This window comes from Echeneis naucrates, chromosome 11 (genome assembly GCF_900963305.1).
Source record: "Echeneis naucrates chromosome 11, fEcheNa1.1, whole genome shotgun sequence".
Lineage (NCBI taxonomy): Eukaryota > Metazoa > Chordata > Actinopteri > Carangiformes > Echeneidae > Echeneis > Echeneis naucrates.
The window spans coordinates 1,621,597-1,645,525 of NC_042521.1; the positions used below are offsets into that span (position 1 = coordinate 1,621,597).

Sequence of the window (23,929 nt, forward strand, 5' to 3'; positions counted from 1 at the left end):
AAGGAAGAGAGATGAAGAATGCAAAGTAAGCTGCAATAAAAGGTCATGTTGTATAAATACAGAGACTCATCCAAACTGCTCAGCTTTGGGAATGGACCTGAAATCTGCATCAAACTGAACAAAAGAAAATATATGAAAGTTGTTAATTATCTTTTTTGGCTGAAATTATAAACCTGTATTTCACATTTCAGGCTACAGTTCAGTAAGTCTGGTATGTAACACACAAAAAAATCATTCATTTCACAAATAAAATCACGGGAAACTCAGTTTTACACTTCCTTAATTATTTATTTGCATGATAGTATTAACCTCTCCTCATTGAATCCAGTCCCTCCAAGATTTTGTTGTTGTTTGATTATTGCAAGGAAAACATTTTTTATTCTTCATTAGAAAAAAAAAACAAAACAAAAAAAAAAACCAACAACAAACAGAAAAAAAAATATTACAGAATCGACTGTCATTTTGTGTGAAAAGTGCTACTTTTTTGGGAGAAGTTGTGCCGATCTGCCTGTAAACAAACATTACTCCAGTAATCGCAGCAAACCTGCAACCGTTTCAGTAAGAAAGTGAGGCCCAGTACAAGTGTTTCTTTTTTTGGTCTTCACAATATGCTGAGGGACCAGCTCTATTTTTTTTTTTTTTTTTTTTCAAGACTCTAAAATCCAGGGGCGACTTTGAAATATAAACACACAGCTATCAAAGATTATTGTCTGTTTTGAAAGAAAATACTTTAATGGCCACAGTCACTAACGATAAAGCCAAAGATCACTATAGCTAGAAGGTAAATACTGTTTGTAGTTAAACGCTATGTGACAAAGCTATGAGGAAGACGGCAAGTTTCCTTGATCAAGGGAGCTACTATTCAGTCACACTTCTTTTTTTCTTTTTTTTTTGGAAAAAGGCAACACATGTCATTGCTTGAAGTAACAATTGTAAAAAAGTAAGCACTAATATAAAACAAGGAATGATATGAAAAGCAGTTAAAAAACAGACGGCCTTTATCTAAACCTATTGTAGAGACTAGTGAGAAAGGCCACAAGGTTCACAGAGATAACATGAGAAGACTCCTACAGTAAAAAGCTTAAACGAGGCAGTCCAGCAAACAAATGTGCATTTAAATATAAAGGCAAATTTTACACTTATTACAGTATAGTTTAAGTTTCACTCATTCACATTCACTCATTCAGTCAGGCATTTTTTCCCCCCATCCATCAGAAACATAGGTCCACATCTAGCTACCTGGAAGAAGAGCTTCTTCTGAACAGACTTTAAAGTTTTTGTAATAAAAAACAACAACAAAAAGTACTTAAAGTAAACTTAAAAGGTCCCACAAAGTCCAAAGGTAGACCTCCATGTGGTCTTTGATTATGAACCAGGTCGAGGTTCTGTACTGATGCTGTGAAAGTATCAGAAAATGAGCCTTAAAACCAGCCATCAGGACTTCTGGTACTTTATGATGTCACAACAAAGCAGTCACCGCCCTCAGCCACGCCCCCAAAAACCCACAAATATATGGGACCTTGAAAGTTACAGCTTCATTCTCATCCTTCATTTTCTTTTAAACGTTATGTCACGACACAAAATCAAGCCCGTGACGTTACCCGTCACTCGCACACTCGGCGCCACAAGCAGCTGTTTGTACCGTTTGGAATCCATCAACTGCCAAAGAGAACAAACTCCTCACAGATTTTGGAGAGTCGTCAATGAGTCCTCTGGTGAGATAAAAACTTGAAAGTGAAAAAGCGTTCTGCAGTAGTTGTAGTCCACTGCCGGTGTGCTTTGAGTCGTTAAGATGGGAGAAAAACTGTTTGCTGATTTGGACCCTGTCCCCTTCACTGTACCCTGTAAGTTCGAGAATAGGCCACTTCCAAAATAAAAGTGCCACCTTTTACAAATAATGGTACTTATTATTTTACAAAGTGATTAGGATTTTTAAATGAAATACATCATTTGAAAGGTCAAAATCCTTTGGGTTCTTCCCTTAAAAAGCCTTTTATTTGTTGTCATCTCGAGATATAAACTGAATTCTTTATTTTTTACGCCTCTCTGTCAGATCCTGTGCTGTCTGGGCCCTAAACCAGGCGAAGAGCTGCAACCAAACATGTCTCAGTACTAATCAACAAAAAAAAAAAAAAAAACATCTTTCCCTCACAATGAATGAAATAACTGAGTTCCAAGTTTGTTAGCTGAGCTCATAAAGTCTGCAGAACGAGCAGCACCTTGTAAGATGAAGGGATCCGTATGAGTTTGTACTTTTCTTCTCATTTGCTCATTTTACTCAATGCGAGTGCTTTGTGCATTGAAAATACATTCAAAACCTTTTTCAGGTCAGGCATATGAGTGGAGGAGGAAAATGAAATCACCCGGTCAAAGCTATTTCTGCTTTTTCACAGAAACAGCTTGAATCTTTTTGTAATTTGTGGTTTGTAAGGAATTCACAAAACTGCTGTGCAAGTACGACCTTAGAGCAACACAAAGAGCCAAAATACCAACAACACCATCAAGTGCTGCAGCTTCAGTTTGTGTGTTGTGGAAACAAACTGTCGCTCATACATTCACCTGCAGGACTCTGGCTGCTCCGGACCAGTTCTGCATCTGAACTGGGTGCAGGACGAAGAGTTTGGGGTAAAAGCCCGGGGCTTGACTTTGAACATGGGGTGGACATCAGTCTCTCAGATTGTTAATGTGAGCGCAGATCTTGAGGGCGGGACCAAGCTTGATGTTCATGGTGGACATGAGATGCTCCTCCTTCAGCAGCAGCAAGGCCTGTCCGTCAATTTCCTGCGACAGGAACTGGGCGGCGAGCTCCTCGCAGCCTGTCGGCGAGACAGAAGTCAAAATAGGGAAGGACGAAAAAGTGCACCGAAGTAAATGGTGGTTAAATAAATCAGTCAGTCAATTCCAACCTTGTAACGAGGAAATGAACTGTGACACTTCCTCCACGCTCCACTGGGCGGGGACCGCCGACAGGCAGCCAGGAGCTGAACTCTCCGTCGGCAGCGGAGGAGGAGGCTGGTGGCAGGAGGCCGAGGACGCCGGCGAAAGGGACATGGGCTCATCGTCGTCCTCCTCCCCGCTGGACTCCTCTTCCGAATGGCTGGACTCTGAACGGCACTGGGGGGGTAAGAATAGGCGGAGTTATGTGCTTTGAAAACACTATATGGACCACTAGAGGGCACAGAGCAAACTGACAACAACAAACGGCTGAAAATAGTGTATTCATCCAAATGATCCAACTGAGGTCTGGACTCCTCTCGTCCTCTGAGGCTGAGCTGTGGGATCAGGACTAGCAGATCCTTTAAGACCTGGATGTTGTGAGAGGGAGCACAACTACAAAGCCGCCATCTTTAAATCGGCCGAATCTGTGTGTTTCAACTTTCTGAAGAATTTCAGTTCTTTGGTTTATGTTATGAACTGAGAACAAGTACCTCCATATTTTATTATAAAATTCTTTTACACAGTAATTTAAAGTTTCTCTCAGTGGCTTTATATTCTAGATTCCTCTGTAATTGGGAGCTCACTCAGCTGTATTTTCAAAGCAGCACCTCTGTTATTGTGTTCAGCGCTGTGTTCTTATCCCGTTTTCACTTTAGTCTGGCAGACCAGAAATATGAGGAGGTCCCTCTCCATTGTACTTTTGCTGTAGCTTGTTATGTTTTTAGTAAACACCCTTCAGTCCAAATGAGGGAGAAACTTAAATCCACAGCAGACCCATATTGAAGACAACAGGCTCTTCCAAGCTTGTGGTTGTACTGTTTGAACATGACAGTGTCCAGAGACCAGACCTCACCCAAAGCCGTCTAATATGGGAGCTGTGAAGCGATCAGACACACGTGGTCCAGACTCACCTTGACAGGTATGGGTCTCCCTGCTATCTTGGCACTTGCTATCTCTGAGCTGGTCCTGCGGGGAACCCTCCGCCTGGCGATTCCTCCCTCCTCATCAGAGTTGGAGAGGTGATCCTGGCCCTGATCCTGATCTGAAGTCTGATCCTGACCCGGACCCTGGCCGTGAGCCTGCCGCACGCAGAAGTGCTGCCTGAAGCTGACGTTGTACCTGGGGAACCAATACATACTGTATCGTAGACAAAGAGTGACATATACGGTACTGAAGCCAAGACGAGCAAAACATAGTGTTTATCTCTTTGCACCATACGCGGTATATAAGCTATACACATGTAGTGGGCAAAGGGACAAATGCAGAGCAGAAGCAGAAAATGTAAAGTCATATGCTGACAGCACACTCTTACAAACAATGCAGATCGAGCAGAGCATTGTTTATAAAGTGACATCATAAATACATGTTTATTTGAGCAAATTCAACAGAGAAAAACATCAACAAATCTGACACGAGAACGGACGTAAGTCAGCATGCGTTGTTGAAAAATGAGCATGAAATGGCGCCACCGCACAATTCAAACAGGAAAGTGAAAAGAAAACATGCATGCTGTGAAACAAACATCTACAGCTTCCTGAGAGTTCACATAGTAACTGTCACATTTAAACTCAGGAGCTCGTGGTTTAATGACGCCAAGAGACCTCCAGATTCTGAAACTGCCGGCTATTTTTTAGTGCAACTTTAGATGCAGTTTTTTCTGAGGAAAAGAGAAAGAACTGAAAATTGTAAAAACAGAAATTAAATGTCTGGTAATGAAATGAACTAGAAAAATACAGTTAAAGGTCCGTTAATGCAGAACCAAGGACCACAAAGAGGTCTAACTTTGTATATCCCTCTTCTGCCGGACATCAAAACTATAAATTAAACCCCAAACAGTCAAATTTAATTCTTGAATAAATAAAATATTTTAGAGTCTAAATATTCTCTGAGCAGTTTTTTGGGCTCCGTTTAAAATGTGAGAGGACGCAGAGTGAATTTGGCAGCAGTTTCCTTCACTGTACATATTATAGTTCATGCTTGGTGAAGTACCTCTTGGCACAAGACATGGAGCAGAACCTTTTGGTGCCTCTGAACTGGCTGGCAGGAGCAAAGTTTTTACAGTATTCACACTTAAGCACTGAGGGAAGAGAAACAGAGCACAGGTTAGGATAGATGATTATTCATTCCACATGAGAGAAGATGTTTTTTACTTCCAGCGTGGTGGCTCGAATTCAAACCTCAGGCGTCAGTTTGAAATCCTGATTATATTATTTCTAAGATTAACTATCTAACTAGTTTAGTCCTGTCATGTTGAACTTTGACCTTTGAGCTGAGCACCTTTGGGTCTAATTTGAGCCTTACAAAGCAGATTTCAACACTCAGACACATGCTACTTTTGGGGCTGTTACCTGTTGCTGTGGTAACCGTCTCTGACTGGTTGGTGTCCGGACTGTCGTTAGTTAAATCCTCGCCGGTCGAGTCCTTCACTGAACCACAGACCTGTGAATAAACAGACAAACCCTCAGACTGACGGACCAGGATCCTGTTGGAGGACTAAAGGCTACAAATCCCAGGTACTCACAGGGAAAGGCTCCGCCCCTTCCTGTATGACGAAGCCCTCTATGAGATGTGTGAGGACGTGAGGTTTAACCACAGCCTGAGGGGGTGGAGCTTTCTCCCCCTGACGGGAGATTGACAGGACTGGGGAGGGGCAGGGGGGGGCTGGAGGAGTAAAGAGAGGAAGGTGAGTTTCATATTAATCATCATGACGGAGATTTCCATCTGTCTGGGTCGTTGTTACCTGCTTCAACGTGATTGGTCGGGGGCACAGTGGTGTGATCTCTGACAGGCTGGATCCGCGGGGGGGAGGGGCCATCTTCGTCATTGGCCGAATTTGACTCCGTTTTCCTTTCAGGGAACCGGCCGCCTGTTTTCCCTGGAAAAGGAGTTAGAGACGATGAAGACGAGCGAACAGAAAACAACAACAGTTCCTGCAGCCCCCACTGGTTGCCTAGCAACATGAAAGCAATGACAGGACACCATAAGAGGTCAGGGTCAGAGGAGCTACCTGGACTGAGTCTGTTTATCCTCCTGGATGTTCAATTACTGAAAAGTGATTTGCTTCGGATCAGCTGGGCCATGAAGGACCCGTAAGTCAGATCTGATGTCTCCCAGAAAATGGGACCAGGTCAACGTCTGGAACTTAAGTGCACACTGAGCCCTGAGCAGACAATTGCTGGTTCAACTCCCAACCAGAAGAACCAATTACTGCACATTAATCCCCCATTCCGGCCCTTTTCCTGCTTATACCCCCGTCTGTATCTAATAAATGGCAGCAAATGGCCAAAATGGCTGCTTAATCACTTGACGGCTCCAGTTCTGGACTTAAAGTTCCCTCGAGGCGTTTCACTGTGAATAAAGTCAAATCATATTTCTCACAACAGGTCTAGAAACACAGTTGTGCCCTTAAACATCGACAGATCTCATTCTCCTTTGCTGCCTTTGTTTGTGTGACACTGAAACCTGAGCAGACCGCCATTAAAGCGATCCTCTGCTGTGACACTGATGGTTCAAATAAACAACTCCTTTAATCACAGCTGCATCTAGAAGCTGATGGAGACAGTGAAGGCCACAGACTTAAACAGATGTCTGTATATCCGACACATAAATATCCTCACAGACTGAAGCACTGATGTGTATCTGTGTAATGAGGAGCAGCTGACCTGCGCTGCCTGACTTCCTGCTGAGTCTCCGTTGGCGGTGACACTGGCTGACGCCCCTCTCTGCTCTTCGGTTGCCAGGGGGAGGGAGAGCGAGGAACGGGACAGCGAGGAGGGAGGTGAGGAAAGGCTGGGGGACTGGGAGGGGGCGGGGCTTGGAGCTATGGGTCCATTCTGGCTTTGTCCCGAGCTTTGATTGGCCTGTGGATGCACTTGAGAGACCTGAGCCAGTGGGGGAGCCTCCTGGGGCGACTGGAGTGCTTTTAGCCCCACCCCTCGGCCCATAACCCCGCCCTCCCGGGAGGCGATGGAGGCCACCATGGTGAGCAGGCTGGAGGAGCTGGTGAGGACAGCGGCTCCGTCCTGGCTGCAGCCACTCCGGGCCAGAGCCAGAGCCTGGGCGTTTCCCAGAGTGCTCTGCCGGGCTCCCACAATCTGGACTGGGATGTGCGGTGGCTGAGGGGGCGGGGCAGGTTGGGCGGAGCTGCTGGCAGGAGGCGGGGCTGGCAGGATGGGAGGGGGGTTCCTTGAAGGCAGCTGGAGTGGCAGACGGAGCCCCTGCAGCGTTTTGGGCTGGATGGGGATTGGTCCGTTCCCGTGGCCCGGTTTGTCCGCGCTGAGTGACGTCTTCTGCAGCGGCTGCACCACCAGCGTCTGAGCGTTGACCGCCGGCTTGATGGTCGCCGTGCCGACTGGGTACCCGTGGGGGTGAGACGCAGCGTTGGACGTGAGGACCAGGGTGTGTGCGGCGGTGGGAGCCGTGGTTCCTGTGGTGAGAGTCCGAGTCCCGTGGAGCAGCAGCTGGGAGAGAGGGATGGAGGAGGTGGAGGAGGAGCTGGAGGAGGAGGCGGCAGAGGAAGAGGAGGGGTGGGCCTTCAGGTTGGTGGGCTGGGGGTACGTAGGGATTTTGATGTGGGGGGGCTGGGGCTGAGGCTGGCTTGGTTTGACAGGAGACTGGGGGGTGGACTGGTGGGAGGGCTGAACCAGAGAGTAGGGAGCTGCAGACAGACACAACAGACAACAAGTTACACACTGCAACTAGGACACAACGACACCTTTGTGCACCTTTGTGTGTCTGTGTGTATGTACCTGAGTCACTCCTCTCTGGAGCTTCAGTCTTAACACCAACACCTTTGGGACTGGACACTCCCCTCATGGCCAGATTCTGCACCTAGACCAGGAAGACGGAGGAAAACCTGAGTGAAGCTGGAGCTGCACGGTCGACTGGAAACGAGTTCACTCGTGCAACAAACCCACAAACCTGATCGTTGTCTGACTGGCTGCTGGAGGAGGAGGTTGGAGTCACCTCTTTCTGCTGTTGCTGAGCCTGTGGCTGCTGGGTTACGGTTGCCACGGCAGCCGTCGCCGTACTGCCAGGCATGAAGATGAGCTGTGAGGAGATGGGGGCCCTCAGGGAGCGGTTGACCTGCAGGACGACGAGACGCTCATCAGAAAGACCAAAGCTACAGGAAGTGACCCGGCCGCCGGTCACTCGGACTCACCCTCAGGTACATCTGTCCCTGTCCGCCCGCCGTCCCGCTCAGCAGCACCGACTGGCTGATGGTGGACGTGGACGAGGCGCCCAGAGGACGGCTGCTGGTGGTGGAGCCGGCTCCAGAAGTTACACTGGCCTGAAAATAATAAGCATTCAATTATTTCATAACAACACACTTGGTCATTTTATGACATTAAAATATAAAGCTAACCCTCCTCCAGATTAAAAATATAAAATATTTTGTTTTAGTGTCACTTGAATGTCTTATTATGATCATCATTATGTACTCTTCCAGACTGTTTGCCAGGGTTAGGGTAAATTTAAAGTCCCACATGGTCTAAAGGTAGACGATAAACACACTCTCACAGCGAAGACACTGAATTATGGTGAAACGAATCTTTCACCAAATCTGTTGAGACTGTTGATGGATTTTCCATTTTGATCAGTTTTTTTGAGACATCAGACAAACACTGAGAATAAAGAGCCAGGAAAGGAGGAGTACATACAGCTGTGGTGCTGGTGGTCTGAGACGAGCTGCTGCTGGAAGGACTGGACTGACGGCTGGCAGCTAGAGTAGCCTGGGAGGAAGAGGAAGAGGAAGGGAGATGTGACTCTGTGACTCCTCCTTCTCGTTTTCTGACAGATGTTTGTGGACGCTGTTCACCTTTACCTGCTGCACGGCGGCCAGATTCTGCAGCTGAGCGTTGTTGATCTGCTGCTGCAGCATCAGCTGCTGGAAGTACTGAGCTGCGTTGGGCTGCCTCTGTAAGGCCTGCAGGGCCTGCAGGGGGGAGAAATGAAAAATGAGTTAGAGGACATGATGAAGAGCTGGGAGAGAGAAGAAGGTAGTGAGACGTCGTCAAAACTCCGACGCAGAGATGGAGGGATGGGGGGGGGGCACTGATGAACCTGCTGCCAGCTGCCTGATGTACGAGCTGAGGCTCATATAGTAATAAGTTGTGAGATGAAAGTGAGTACGACGGCTTGGATTACTGTGAACGGGGTGACAAAGACCGATGGCTGAGCACCGAAACACGAGCCTGAGAAAATTACACACAGCCGCCATCAACCGAGAGACTCAATCTCTCTTCAGCTCCCCGCTTCACCCGCTCTCCATCACTTCCTGTCCCCGCAGCGAACGCATTCATCGCAAATTATAGAGACAAATCAGCTCTTCCTGAACTAGGCAGACTGCCTTCACACAAATCTGGGTCTGTGTCACATGAAGCCCGCTGTTGTCAAACACATATTTTCATTAGAATCTGAATCATCAATCATTTTTATCAGCTTCTGTCACAGACTGAAATCCAGAACTGAATCTGGGGGATCTGGTTCTGGTTCTGAATTAGGACGTGAAAGTTCAGGGTCCATGAAGGTCTGCTCGTTCACAGTCCACAGAGACGGTCTGGTCCACAAGGACAAAGTCCATCTTTCTGTTGGAGTTTTCTTGCCACCATTTGAATTCCATCAGCGGCGCTCAATGAATGCCTGGAAAAGAACGGAAACGGACCACAAATTCACACACACTCGTACCTGCACTGCCTGTCTTTCATACAGAGACATGGAGTTCATCGGAGAGGGACGGGAGCTGGTCCCGGACGCTGTGCTACCATTGGTCGGGGCCCCCTGCTGGTTCTGCTCTCCATCCGTCTCCATGGCTACTGAGGAGACAGAGCAGACATCCATAAGTCAAATGCACTTCTCTCTCCAGCTGATGAAGAGCCTCCCGTCACCGCCAGAGACCAACGCCGTCGCTCACACAGCAGGAGACGCCGCCATTCTGAAGAGAAATCAGCTTCCGACTGATGGCGGACGTTTCCATCAGGAAACGCATCACCACGTCTGAGCTGCTTCCTGTGACGACACGGAGCGTTTATGGGCCCAGACAACACCCACAATGAACAAATCACCGTGATTTTAAAGAACACATTCACATCTGAAAAGTACATAAATTAGCAGAGAAAAGCCTGAAGTACACACAAACAACTTCATTCATGTGGAAATTAGAGACACTGATGGTAAGAATTAACACAAAACATCAGATGATATGAGTCAGAAAAGTTGGCCATACACACAATAATCACTAAATAAATCCACGACAACAACGAACGGATTTTCAGACATAAATAAACTCTATCTCTACTCTATCTATCTTTGGTGGTATCTGCAGATTAGAGATCTGGTGCTAAATGATCACTTACACTAAGAAATGTTGCTTTTATTTGTGTGTTTCATGACGACAAACACATCAGGACGGAGGGAAATCTAATGAAGTGATAGTTTCTTTAAATACACAAATATTTTTGGTAAAACTCTCCTGAATGTCATTAAGGAGCTGTAACAACGTGCTTTCTATTTTAGACTTTAGACTCGTGGGGTCTCGGTTCAAACATAACAGGAACACGTTCACACTGTGTCTACATGATGTCTAATTTCTCACCAGATGCTGATATTGATTTTGATGTCAAATCATAAATTAAAAGTGTTGAATGTCATTTTCAAACTGCCCCAGAACGCACCACAACCTTTTTTCCCACAAAAATCAGAAATTAGGCCAAAATAATGAAAAATCTAAATTTGAAATGTGAAAATAAAAAATAAAAACATGCATCTGATCCCACACTTCCACCAGAGCTCCATCTGACCTGAAAAACTGATTCTCTTATTCATCCAGTTTCTGTTGAACCTGCAGCAACACACACAGACACAGACACACACACAGACACACACACACACACACACACACACACACACACACACACACACACACACACACACACACACACACACACACACACACACACACAGCTAACGTTAGCTAGCAGCCCTCCATGTTTCAGACCAGTTCCTGCTGGATCTCCCGGTCCCTCCCGGTCCCTCCCGGTCCCTCCCGGTCCGCCCCCCGGGTCTCCCCGGCCGGTCCGTCCTTACCTTCCCCGGCTCCGGCTCTCCGTCTCCGGCCACCGGCAGGAAAACGCCTCGGCGGCCTCCGGAGCTTTTTCTTCACGTGATGTTTGTTTCTTCTTCTTCTTCTTCTTCTTCTCCGCTGCAGCTGCTCTTCCTCTTCCTCTTCCTCCTCCTCCTCTTCTTCCTCTTCCTCCTCCAGCAGCAGGAGCAGAGACGTTTCTGCTGTTTTGCATAAATTTGCAGCTCCGGTCGGAGGTTCCGCCTCCTTCCGCCGCCGATCGGCCCTTTTCCGGCGCGGCGGGATGACGGAGCCGCCGGCCGGCGGAGGGGGACCGGCTGCCCGGGCAGAGCCGGCCCGGGGCTCTGGAGGGGCCCCCGACTCATCACAGGACAAGATGTAAAAATGAATTAGATTATTAATGATGAGAAAACATTTCTGAATCACAGGAAAAGATCTCGTTTTTGTTTTTGTGTATAAAAAACAAACCGTCATCTTTGTTTTTAGTGAATTAACACATAAATAAAACGGACACTTCGCGAATAAAAGAAACTTCTTGAACTAAATAAATGAAATAATAAAAAAACTAAGAATGAATCCAAAAACATCCTACCTGACAGAATCCGCTCACCTGAAATCTACGTCATCAGAAATCACACAGCCAATCAGAGGGGAGGAGCTGATCCTCTCTTCTGATTGGCTGTTCAGAGACAAACCTGAATGAGATTTAAAGCTACACCAAATATCGACCCTTCAGAATAAAACTCATCTCTTAAAGGAGTCTGAGTTTTATCATTTTATTTTTGTTCAGTATGAAAACTTTGATTAAAAATGGAGGATTTATTCAGCTGGTCTGATATTAATGTGGGTATTATTACACACTGATATATTCTGTCGAACAGTGAACTCATTAATTATCATTATACTATTTTATATATATTATTTAGTCATTAAACAGTGTAACCTTTCATTTTATGGATGTCTTCAGTTGTGTTTTCAGACGAGCCTGCTGCTTTCTCATCTGTTTAGTTTCAATTCACATTAAATAATTATTCCCACAGAGGAAATCTTGTTACATGAAGAGTATTTTATTCTACAACATCATATCTTGTTTGTACAGAACAAACAAACGAGACAAAAATGGTCGGGGTGCTTCACGTCGAACCGCCTGAACGTTCACACGTTCACCTCCGTCACAGCTTCGTTTGTGTCTGAACGCATTCATCCTCTCACACGGGCAGAAAATAATCACTTCATGGTGTTTCAGGCAAAAACAGCACTGAAAGAGTGAATGTTTTCAGACACACGCAGAAGGTAAAAATCTGCACACACAGTACATCTAACAACTTAACAATAACACAAAACAAACACAACAAAGTGCGTGTGTCGTTTAAACAGCCCGGTTTTGGATTCCTGACCGTTGCTTGGTAACGAGACTCGGGATGTTGGTAGCAGTCGTCATGGCAACGTCATTAGAGACAATATGGATACCCCCAAAAAAATTCAACCAGCGTGAAACAATAAAGTAAAAATAATTCTAATAAAAAACACGATGACGAAGAACAGAACGAGCTGCAGCTTCTTCTACACAGTCAGTGTGTGCACCCCACAAAAGAAAAAAAAAAACAAAACACAAAACACAAACACACAACATGTGACCGCGCAAGTCAACATATAAATAGTGCTCTTTTTAAAAAATAGATATTTACACATTAATAACAATTATTTTAATAGTCTGCAGTCGCTGTGCAGGGCGTCCTCCTCCGTCCATTCACACGTTCACATCGTTTACTTCGTCATTTGGGATTTTACTTGAAAAAGGTCCAGAGTGGAATTAAAACACAGACCTGCAGCTCATTAGTTCAATTTGATTCTGTTTTAAAGCAGTTTTACCAACAGAACACAATATTTCATTTTTCAGATCAGCTTCTGTTTTAAAAACTGATTCTCACTCTCAATTGAATATTTCCCTGTTTTCTGTTTTCCTCTGCCATCGTTTCTCTTCAGGCCTCAGAGAAAAAACACAATGTTGTGGTGTCACAAATAAGCAAATCCATCTGTGCAAAGCTGAGGAACAGAAATAATCTTTAAAATCAGTGTTAAAGGACAGAAGCTGAACCACAACAGGAGCGATCGAATACGACACGCAAACACGATACAACACTGTCAAATACAGCAACACTAGCTCCAAAATAATCCACAAAACATTCATCTGCACAAGTCCATTAATCCTGGAAGCTCGTTTTCTCACAACAGAAAGAAACGTCAACCAGGTGACACATTTTCATGTTTTCAAAGCTAAAAGGACCCTTCAGTTCAACATGGATATTATTCAGACAAATAATCCGTCATGAGAGAAAATAGCTCCAACTACAATAATCCACACAATCAAAACACAACCTGGAAAATAAACTTTGTGTCTTACATTTATACACAACACGTACTGTCCAATGTTGTTAACACGTTACTCTGCAGAGCTGCGATGATACACGACCAAGTTTTCAGACAAAGCGTCACGACGTGCACAGTCTCAGAAACACAACTGCTGTTTTCAATCATGTTTTTGTGGCTTCTGAAGGAGGAAACGTTGTGAGCTCTGCTAAATGTAACTATGTGTGTGTGATGTCACACGAAGGATCAAACACATTCGTTTGTGTTGGGTTCAAACAACATGCAACAACACAACTGAGAGCAGCTCCAAAAGTCAACACAACATCACAAAAAAATCCTTTAAGTTTCCATAGTGGCTAAAACTTTCAATAAATACCTTTTAAACTGAACAGGAAATCCTCCTGATGGAGGAGCAACACTCAAGTTTAATTTCACCAAGAAAATTCACACAACGCAGATTTTCATCTCATCACCTTTGATTTTAACAACAGTCATTTCTGACTTTGTGAAAAAAATGGAAGAAAAACGCTGAAATTAAGCAGATGAGTACTAACTGTCAGGTTAAAAACACTGTTCTGTCCATTTAAAGTACAGTGTTTAGGTTCCATTTGTACATGAATCGCTTGTTGGCTGTCACTATCTATTCTAACATGTGACCCTCCGGTAAATACGTTGAGTTCCCATTTCAACTGATTGGAGCTTAATACTGATTGGCTGCTCCTCTAGATAACAAAGCGGCCAATGGCCTCTGAGGGCTTAGTCTGAAAAGCATCACTTTATTTATACTCTACATACAAAAATCTATCTCTAAGGAAAATAAATACTTGCTATTTAATCTTCAACAAAAAAATATACATTGCATGTTCCCCGAGTGTAATTTGTGTGTAAGACAATTCAGCCATCGTGTTCCCATCAAAGTTTGATTAAATGGTTCGTGTTTCCACTGAACATATTAAACTGGATTATATTTTTCTGAATAAAATGGTACGAATTGCAGCATCTTGTTTGGGTGATTCCGACTTGCTTTTTGGATTTCATATGACTAAAATGTGGAAAAAGTTTCATCCACTTTTATTTTAAATTTCCACTTTTTGGTTTGAATTTCAAATTGCACATTAAGCTGGTTGATGAAAACCAGAGATGGATTTTGAGAATCCAAAGACGACATCAGCAAAGATGCTTCAAATAAACAAAGTTAATCCCTGTTAATTAGATTTAACTGGCTGTCGCAGCCTGTGGCAGCTGCTGATTTATGTGATGACAACCAGAGGAGACAGATTGGAGGTCACCTGTTCTCCAGGTGCTTCTCAAAGCTCAGTACTTTGGCATAGCTAAGAAGCTCAAGGCCGACCATGAATTAAAACGATCCCTTCTTTGACCTGTGATTTGAAGACACTTCTTAAAACATGAGAGGAATAAAAAGCGTATTCACTTATGACAAGAAACTACAGCTATGAAGTCATATTGCACTTCAACATCCACGACAGCACCGGTGGAACCTTTTCAAAAGAGAATAGGGAATTTAAAAAAGAGTGCGATCTCCTCACTCACTCCACACGGACCTGAACTCAGACAAATGGACTGGAACCTCCTCCACAAAGACTGAGTGCCTCTAATCTGCAAAGAAGGACAGCACATCTGGACCTGTTGGGCACATTGTGTTGGAAACATAAGTTTTCTCCACAAGACGCAGAGCTGTCTTGAGAAAGATTGGTCGTTTTAAAGGTGTGTCTGAATCTCCAGAGACATATCGTAGATTTGACCTGTGGTGTTGGACATTGACTGCTTCCCTTTCACGGTAAAAGAAGGGAGGATTTAAAAGAAGAAACACCAGCAAGGATCTGAGGAATAAAAGCAGACAGCGCGACTTTTAAAGGTCAAGGCCTCTAAAATGATAACTCTGTTAGCAGATCTATTATAAAATGTTATTCTGTAGTTTCTATTGTTCTGAAATGTGATAACAAACAACAATTGACAGCATCCTTCTTCATTTATAACCTCTGCCACCCATTTGAACCATCCGTCCTACATGCTCTCCTGTGCCGTCAAGTTTACATTTTCCTCCAGTGGTGTGCTTTTGTCCACGGGGGGCGGGGTCCCTGCTGGCGCCTCCACCAGCGGGACCTTCTCCTTCACCGGTGAGGCGGGAACTGTCGTGGCAGCGCTGGCGCTGACAGGAGGGTCCTCGATGGAGGAGGAAGTGGGAGGCAGGGTGCCGCCAAAGCTCCGGGCGATCTCATCAAAGGTCTTGCCCTTCGTCTCCGGGACTTTGATGAAGGTGAAGATGAAAAAGACAACGAGGAGGGTGGCGAAGATGAGGAAGACCCACGGACCGCACAACTCCTGAGGAGGGACATGGAAAAATATTCTCTCTATTAATTTCCAAGTTGTGTGTCTAGTAAAGTCAGATTTTACTGAGACATCAAAAACCTTCTTTAAAAAGAAGTCAGTTTTTATTGAAGTGTATGTGAAAATAGCCCACTTACCCAAATAACAACATTAACGACTACTAAGTTACACAAAAGAAAAACCAAACCAGCATCCAGTCCAGACCGGTCCAGACCAGGACTTACCTCTAGTTTGGGGAAGCTAATTCCAACCAGGAAGTTGGCTGTCCAATTGCAGCAGCCGGCCACAGCCATGGCTGCCGGGCGGGGGCCCTGAGAGAACAGCTCGGCCACAATGAACCATGGGATTGGACCGGGGCCAAGCTCAAACATGGCCACAAACAGCATGACGGCCAAGATGGCTACATAGCTCATAGCAGAGATATCCTTCTGCTCAGAGAGAGAGAGAGGGAGGGGGTGAGTATTCAGATATTCCACGAGACAAATTTCTCCCAGAAACACCAGGAGCAGGTTTTTCTGGTGAGAAACAACAGACACAATTCAAGGAATTTAAAGCTGAAGACAATTAGTGAGAACCTGTTGGTGAACCCTGAGACTCACCAACAAGAGGGAGACGGTCATGAGCAGCGCGCTGAATCCCATTCCCCCCAACCCCAGGAGGTGCAGAGTCCTTCGTCCTGCCTTCTCCACCAGGAAAAGCTGGAGGACAGAGGGAGATGGTACAGAGTGATGGGCCGGACGCTCGGCAAACACACAGGAACAGACACAAAGGGTGATGCAGCACTCACAGAAACGACAGTGAAGATGGTGTTGACAATGCCGGCGCCGATGGTGGCGTAGATTGGCTGCTTCACGCCGGCAGATTTAAAGATTCCTGTTGAGTAGTAGAAGACCTGAGGGATGATGAGAAGATAGTTTAACTCTTTTAGAGTCTATTTTCATTCTCTTCCCTCCTGTTTTCTGCTCAAAAAGTCATTTAAAATTTTAAAAAATATCTCAAACTTAGCTAATTCCACATGTGACTCACTACAGACTGTGCTCACTGTAATAAGGGATAAACTGAGTAAAGCAGAAGAACCAAAGAAAAATTCCTCTCATGTGTTTGGGTCGTTTCTGTCTTTATCTGATCAGGAGTTCTGCTCATTAAAGATGAAAAATCAGCTCCAAATATCTGATTGTCTTGTCTTCTCCTCAATGAGATCAGAACAATGGATGTTGCTGACTCACAGCGTTGATCCCTGACAGCTGTTGGGAGAGCTGCAGCATGACGGCGATGAGGAGGGGCTGCCGATACGCCGCCGAGCGGAACAGCTCGAGGATGGTCACCTTCTTCTCTATGGCCATCTTGGCGCTCTCCTCCTTCATCTCCTGCAGGTCATTGCTCACGTCCTCGCTGCCACGAAGACGCACCAGCGCTGTCGAAGGAAGCAGACAGAGAAGGGGAGTCGTCTTCTGTTATTAAAATCAGCCCACCGACAGCAGAATCTGAACGTTGGGTTTGTGTCAGATGAGAGGTGTGAAGCTGAAGTGGGTCAGTCCGACCACGAAAGGTTTTGTGTCAAGCAGATGCCAAAACCTTCTGTCTGTTGAAGAACTGCTCTCCAGGCTAAAGCCTCATCCTGACTCATCTGATCATCTATTCCACCTCCTCTCTCTTAGATGTTGCCCTGTGGGAACAGGAGAGTTTCTAACATCACCAAAGTCAGCAGCATCAGTGGAGGAGCTTCAGGAAATGAAGTAGTCATACTAGTTGTGACTGTAGTGATGCTGGTAATGGCATTAGATGTCAGAGTTGTGAAACATCAGCAGGGACTGTAGTATATGCAGTAATGCTGACAACACTGATACCAATCTGACATCTGTGTGTTGAATTAAGAGCAGAAGGAGGCTGTTAGCAGCTGGCCAAACAAAAAAAAAAAGAAGTAGTTGTCCAAATAATGAACAACCTTTCTTGGTTAATCTGATGTAAAGAAATCTAAATCTGCACAATGATGAAATGTCTCTCTGAGGAAGTTGAATCTGGGACATCTGGACTCAGTTGCCGATTCTTGGACGAGTTATTGGAGGACACATTTCACATCTCGTCCAAATGCTTCATCACTTGTGACAGATTCTACTGTCAGAACACAGAAATCATTACTGGTAAAAAAAAACCAAACCATCAGAGTTTGAAAGGAAGAAAGAAAGTCGAAAATCAGGGCAGCAGGAGAAACAGTCGTACTGTAGTTTTTGTTGTATCGGTGTGTACCTTTGCATGCCTGCTCTTCCTTTTTGAGGTTGATGAGCAGGAAACGAGGGCTCTCGGGACAGAAGGGCAGCAGGATGCACTGCAGCACAGCAGGGGCCACAGTGAGGGCCAACAGGAGGGGCCACAGCTTGTCTGAGCCCAGCAGAGCCTCCAGACCAAAGATCTAAAACCCAGGGACCACAACATCAGGATCGGACTCACAACACGCGCTTAAAAACCCAAATGTGATTATCAACAGGACAGGAAGCTTTGTACCGACCTGAGCGATGAGGATGCCCACCACCACGCCGAGCTGGTGCAGCGTGCCAAATGCTCCTCTGAGGTGGGTGGGTGAAACCTCGCCCACGTACATGGGAGTCAGGCCGGTGAAGAGGCCGCAGAACAGACCGATAACCAGGCGGCCAGCAATCACCATCTCATAGGAGGAGCACATGGTGGAGAAGCCCATGAGGAGGCCACCGATCACCGCCAGACAGTTGACCAGCAACATGGAGCGACGCCTGAGGAAGAGGAAGAGGTTAAGAGTTGATAGTGTCTACTCTAGTTTCCTAAACACAACATGACCAAAAACTCTACAACTCTTACCTATTTATATTTGGATATTTCCACATAGTCTTTACTTATTCATAGCCCATTCACCTGAACATTTATCTTTTACTTTGGACTTCTATCTAAATTATAACTCTTATGTATGTAAATCTGTAATGAACCAAATTTCCCCTGTAGATTATTACAGCATTTAATGGAATGAGAAAAGTGTACATTGTTTGGTTGATCTGATGTGATAAAAAAAAAAATCTAGGGCCTGAATGTGAAATGTATTTTAATTGTGAAATCTAATCTGTCTTACTGCAAAACAATAGCAGTCTGTGGTTTAAGAAGGAGGATGAAAGTTGGAGGCAAATGGAAAAAGGAGGGATCTCTGGGGAGCGTTAAGGCCGAGCGATGGGATGCTTCATTAAGTCCATTAAGAGTAATGGCTCAACTGAACCACACAGGAAACACACAAAGCCATTAAAAGCCAAAAAAAAAAAACAAAGAAAACACTGAAAGTAAAGAAACACTCTGCTGATGTTTATGATGACAAAACAAGTATTATACAAAGAGTATGATCCGATGTCACCTCCTACCTGCCAAATCTGTCCGCCATGACACCCACACTGAAGGAGCCCACCATGCCGCCCACACTGAAGATGGCGACGGCCACGCTCCAAACAATGGTGCAGACGCCAGCGCTGATGGGCTCGCCGTAACGCTCCACCCAGGTGTCGTTGAAGAAGGAGCGCAGTTTCTGAAAGGAGAGATGACAGATAGGGAGATAAATAGATGTAGGAAGTCGGGCAGTGAGTAGCGTTGGAATAATTTCAGGAGTTAAAAAGTAAAAATAGATTTGTTTTTAAACAAGCTATTTAAAGTATTTCTATTTTCTAACAAAGTTGAGCTAAATTGGCTTTTAAAGCTCCTCCTTAATTTCAACTAAAATAATCAATTTTAAATAAAGACAAGGTGTAAACTCATCTAACTCTACTAAAAGAAGACCTGATCAGCTCCTGGTAACCACCTACTGTCATTTAGGGATCAACACAATAATTCAAAGACTCATTCTCGTCTCTCGGGTTTGTTTGTTTGTCACCAACCTGCTCGGGAGCATTGATGACCCCTGTGTTGTAACCAAACTGCAGGGAGCCGATGACAGCGGTGCCCACGGAGAACAGGAGGTAACCTGTGACATGCTTTCCCTGGAGAGATGAGGGTGGAGGTGGAGGATGGGTGGAGTGAAGGGGACAGACAAAACAAAAAAATATCAAACCTGAGCTCATAATGGGATTTTATATCATGGCCGCCGGCAGACACATGCAATAAAACAGTGATGCTGACGCCAGTGAAGCTCATAAACAATATCAAGTGTCAAACGGGCAGCTCGTGCTCAGACTACATACTGATACACCGTTTCATCGACTCACAGTGTCCATCTAAATGTCTCGATAAGTTAAACAATCAAAAACGGGAGGCTGCCTCCTCTCTTGGCTTTGCCATGATTTCTTTCCCTGAACATAATCAGCAGATGAAATTCAATCCCAAGGCCACCCATCTTCTCCTGTAGAACGCCATCGGGCCATCTCTGTAATCAAATCAAGGTGCGTATGGAAGGGACTGTTGCTGTCGTCATGACAACTACAGGCCATGACGCCCATTTACTCATTATTAAGCCTCCATGAGACAAAATCACGTTGGATATTAATGAGCTTCTGTTCAGTGATATCATCCTGTGATTGTATAGTGGTCCGTTTCCACCATCATATTTCAATTCAGATGATTTAACCTTTAACAAATATAGTGAAGTACAAAGAGTGAGCTGTTCCAAACAAATTCACCACAATCAACTTTTGTTGTTTGTTTTTTAATTGTACTTAACAGATATCTAAACCTTTACGTTTTAACTCCTTTTTTAATCAACACCTAACACTTAACTTTGGTCACCTGAAGTCACAACATACATCCAACCAAATCCCTACAGGACGATCTCTGACCCTTTTCTATGGTAGAGTTAATATATAGATTTGTGCATCCTGTTCATTCTACCGTGGAGTTTAGTGGACAGAAAAGAGGGAGTACTCGTTTATTAACTGGCTCTTCATTGATCCCAAAGAAGGAGGTTTGGGTCACATTGGCTGCAGGAGAAACTGGGCCACCCTGTCTTCACCTCTGCTGACATTCATATTTTACCTCATTCACTGATAAAGACTCTCAGTGCTGAGGAAGCACAATGTGCTGCTGTCACCGGAGACGGTGCAGAGACCCGAGCCTCAGGTGTTGTGCCCTTGGCACAGCAATAACAAGGAAGAGAGGTCAGACAATATAAGTGCACATCGCAGCCAGATGGAGGGGCACCGGCTGCGCATGACCAACCAGAGGAGAGGGAGAGGGGACGGAGTCAAAGAGGATCTGAAACTGCAGGAGGAGTTCTTTAGATGGTCAGAGCATTAGTTCTGCTTCAGACATCTGACCCTTAAAGTGACAAACTGCAACCATCATAAATTATTACTTTACCGAGGGAAAATGCAGCAAAGCGTAAGTCTTCAAGGCCACACAAACCGCCATGCAGCTCTGCATCTGAGCTGAACAGAATCCAGCTCCTTTGCTTTCAACAGTTAAATTATCAGTCAGTCAGTTGTCTGTAAACCGGAATGTTTTCCAGCCGTTCCAAATTTCCAGGTTAATGAAATCTGCTCTTTTCACCGATTTGCCTCGTCCCTTGATTGCACACATTCCCCTGAGGATCTAGGTGACATTTAAGAGCAGTCAATAATCTGATGGACCAATGAGACAGACAGCTGCTGTTCCTCTGTGGGCGTGTACGTAAATGCATTCAGCTAAAACTGCAGTTTTTATCTGGGGCAGCACGGCGGCATAGTGGTTAGTGCTGTTGCCCCACAATAAGAAGGTCGTGGGTCCAGTTCCCGGGCCTTTCTGGAGGTTACATGTTCTCTGGTTTCCTCCCACCATGATAACAGTAGAGTTGGTTTTGAACGTAGCCTGAAAATCTGTGGGCAGCGTTTTACTATTTCAGATGGAGGAAGCTGATTTGTCAACATCTGTCTGGAATCATCACCTTCATCATTATCATTGTGGTGCTGCAGTGCTCACATGCACACATTTCCTCTTTTCCCGTCTTCCTAAGCGACTGTTTATTTTTTTTTGTCAAGTCACAGTGACTCAGTAGAATTATCGGTCACACGAAGCCACCAAATGTCTCAGGTAAAGCTCAATGACAGATGTTTCTAGGTCAAACACTGATACAAGCACTCCTCTAGTTACACTACCAGGTCGAGACCTGGAATCCTGCAATGACAAACATTCATCACGTGGGCTCATGTTCCATTTTGTCCGTGTAATGGAATATTTCTCTCAGAATCAGAGTTCAGTAATTGGGATCTGTTAATGCTTCAAAGTAAAATAATGGTCTGAATTAACCAGCTAAAAGCCTCTGAATGAACAGCAAACTTCTGTGTCAGTGGCCTGTTGCAGCAGATTTATAGAAAATATGCTGCATTACCATGGTAACCAGCATCATGCCGCCTCCGTGTGTGCTTCAGACTAAATAAAAGAGCCTGTTTGGTTCACACTCCTTCAGGTGTTTCAGGTGAAACCATCACATGTGTCATCCTCTAGGTTTTATCCTTCTCATCGTCCATCAAAGACCACACACATTGCTCCATCGCCACCCCCCATCCTCTTTCCTTCGTGTCCATGGCAACAGCACAAAGGTGATAGCTTTATTGACGCACGCTGAAAGTAACCGTAGCACTCACACATACACGTACACACAAATACACATCTGACCCACTTCTGCACCACATTCACCATTTATCTTTCCCGTGTCAATCAGCTCAGCTTTGGAGGAAAAAGGGTAAAATTGTATCGATCTGTTTTGCAGATTAATTCAATAACATTAGCAGCTGCTCAATATCTGACATGAGCAATCACAGCAGCATTGGACGTCCTTCAGGGTCGTTACTGAACACCTCCAGACGTTAGCACCACAGATATCTTAACCTGTGAAGACACAAACACACACACAGGCTGCAGAGGTCATTCATCGTGGTGTTCACCTTTTGTCTGGACTGTCAGTTTTATCCAATCACAGTTCTTTTTATTTATTGTGGTGCACAAATATTTTGGTCAAAGGTCCCATGTTTTACACTTTTCTGGATTTTATCAGGAAGACTATATATTTGTGTTTTTTTTCAGTCGTTGTTAGTCCTCTCAGGCTTCTCTCTGGAGCTCTATGAACAACAGCTCAGTCAGTCAATCAGGGGATCTGATCCTTTAAACAGATCATCAACCAACAGACTTAAACATATTACTGGTTTAATTTCTAAGGAGGGGCTGTTGTTTATCTGGTGCCGTGTGTGATCTCTGGGGCACAATAAGATACCAGGTGTTTAGGAGTACTCTGGAAAAACAGACCATAGTTTGATTTTCTGTTGTTACTCCACTCTGCTCCATTCTTTTCCTGTGGATAATGATTTCCTTCATTTCCTATAGGCCCGTTAAAACCCCAGCGGACAGATGTGAAAGTGAAGCAGCAACATAAAAGAAAAGATGATGTGACTCCCCAAGAGCACAAAGTGAGTCTGAGGGCTGCTTTCTTTTCTGTTGCAGTTTTCTGAGGATGTCTGGCATCACTAACAGACCAAAACATTTTCATTGATGTTTGGGGGCAAAACACCTTCCAGCTTTAACACAAACATGACCGTCGTGTAAACACACAACATTCAAAATCAGACACTGGAAACACACACACATCTGCAGCACTCATGGACGACTCAGAGTTATGATACCATCCACACAGGATCACACCGCCCACACTGCCTTTTTATAAGAACAATCACCAGCCAAGGCCAACTCTGCAGCTACAACAACTGTTAAACTGGCTTTAATGAATCTTCTGCCTGAAATGAAAGAAAAGCTGAAGGCCAGAAAAGCTCTCACCTGCCCCTCCATCTTCTGGATGATCACCAGGCCGACTTTAGTCCGGATGGGAGCCGCAGAGAGGAGCTGATATCTTCAGGTGATTGGCTGCTGAGTTAGGACCCGCCCGCCAGCGCTGACAGCTGCAGGAAATGGAACAACCTCAGTAGGCGCTGTCCGTGGTTCTGATTCCCCTCCCTGCCTCTCCGTCAGAAAACCAATCACCGATAATCAATAACGTGAATTTAACAGTGTAGACACGAAGTACACATGAAGTCATTAGATGAGCAGAAGTGTTTCTTTTTTCCCCGGTTCATCTCTTCCTGTCCGTCATGTCGGTCAAACAGGAGCAGGATGCAGAATCCCACCCACTCCGACATTTCCCGGATAAAAGCTGACACTCACCTGTCGGGAGAGCCGGGCCGGACACCTGGGTGAGCTGCGGCGCTGCCTCTTCTGATCCACCTCACA

The 23,929-nt window shown here is 45.0% G+C and overlaps 2 protein-coding genes across 2 annotated transcripts; both read right to left on the bottom strand.

Moving 5' to 3' along the window:
- Positions 1–589: 589 nt before the first annotated feature.
- Positions 590–11,404, bottom strand: LOC115051074 (polyhomeotic-like protein 1). Its single transcript, XM_029514352.1, is given in 16 exon segments — positions 590–2,816; positions 2,907–3,114; positions 3,849–4,056; positions 4,927–5,014; positions 5,286–5,376; positions 5,459–5,598; positions 5,678–5,812; positions 6,600–6,797; positions 6,800–7,594; positions 7,686–7,767; positions 7,858–8,022; positions 8,099–8,227; positions 8,598–8,669; positions 8,762–8,872; positions 9,625–9,752; positions 11,023–11,404. Coding segments are annotated over 15 exon segments (2,697 nt in total). The 5' UTR covers positions 9,748–9,752; positions 11,023–11,404; the 3' UTR covers positions 590–2,664.
- A 4,008-nt stretch (positions 11,405–15,412) lies between these two features.
- Positions 15,413–23,491, bottom strand: slc2a3a (solute carrier family 2 member 3a). Its single transcript, XM_029513703.1, has 10 exons — positions 23,480–23,491; positions 19,621–19,722; positions 19,114–19,274; positions 18,243–18,483; positions 17,984–18,146; positions 16,963–17,150; positions 16,524–16,628; positions 16,336–16,434; positions 15,961–16,164; positions 15,413–15,730 (listed from the first exon to the last, which is right to left on the bottom strand). Exons 1-10 carry the CDS (start codon positions 23,489–23,491, stop codon positions 15,413–15,415), a joined length of 1,593 nt encoding a protein of 530 aa, XP_029369563.1.
- Between the last annotated feature and the right edge of the window lie 438 nt (positions 23,492–23,929).

Coding starts and splice junctions, on each gene's coding strand:
- slc2a3a (XM_029513703.1), bottom strand. Junction 17,151..17,983: donor GGAAGAGCAGGCATGCAAAG/GTACACACCGAT, acceptor TTCCTTCGACAG/CGCTGGTGCGTCTTCGTGGC. Junction 16,435..16,523: donor CCATCTTCACTGTCGTTTCT/GTGAGTGCTGCA, acceptor TCTGTCCTCCAG/CTTTTCCTGGTGGAGAAGGC.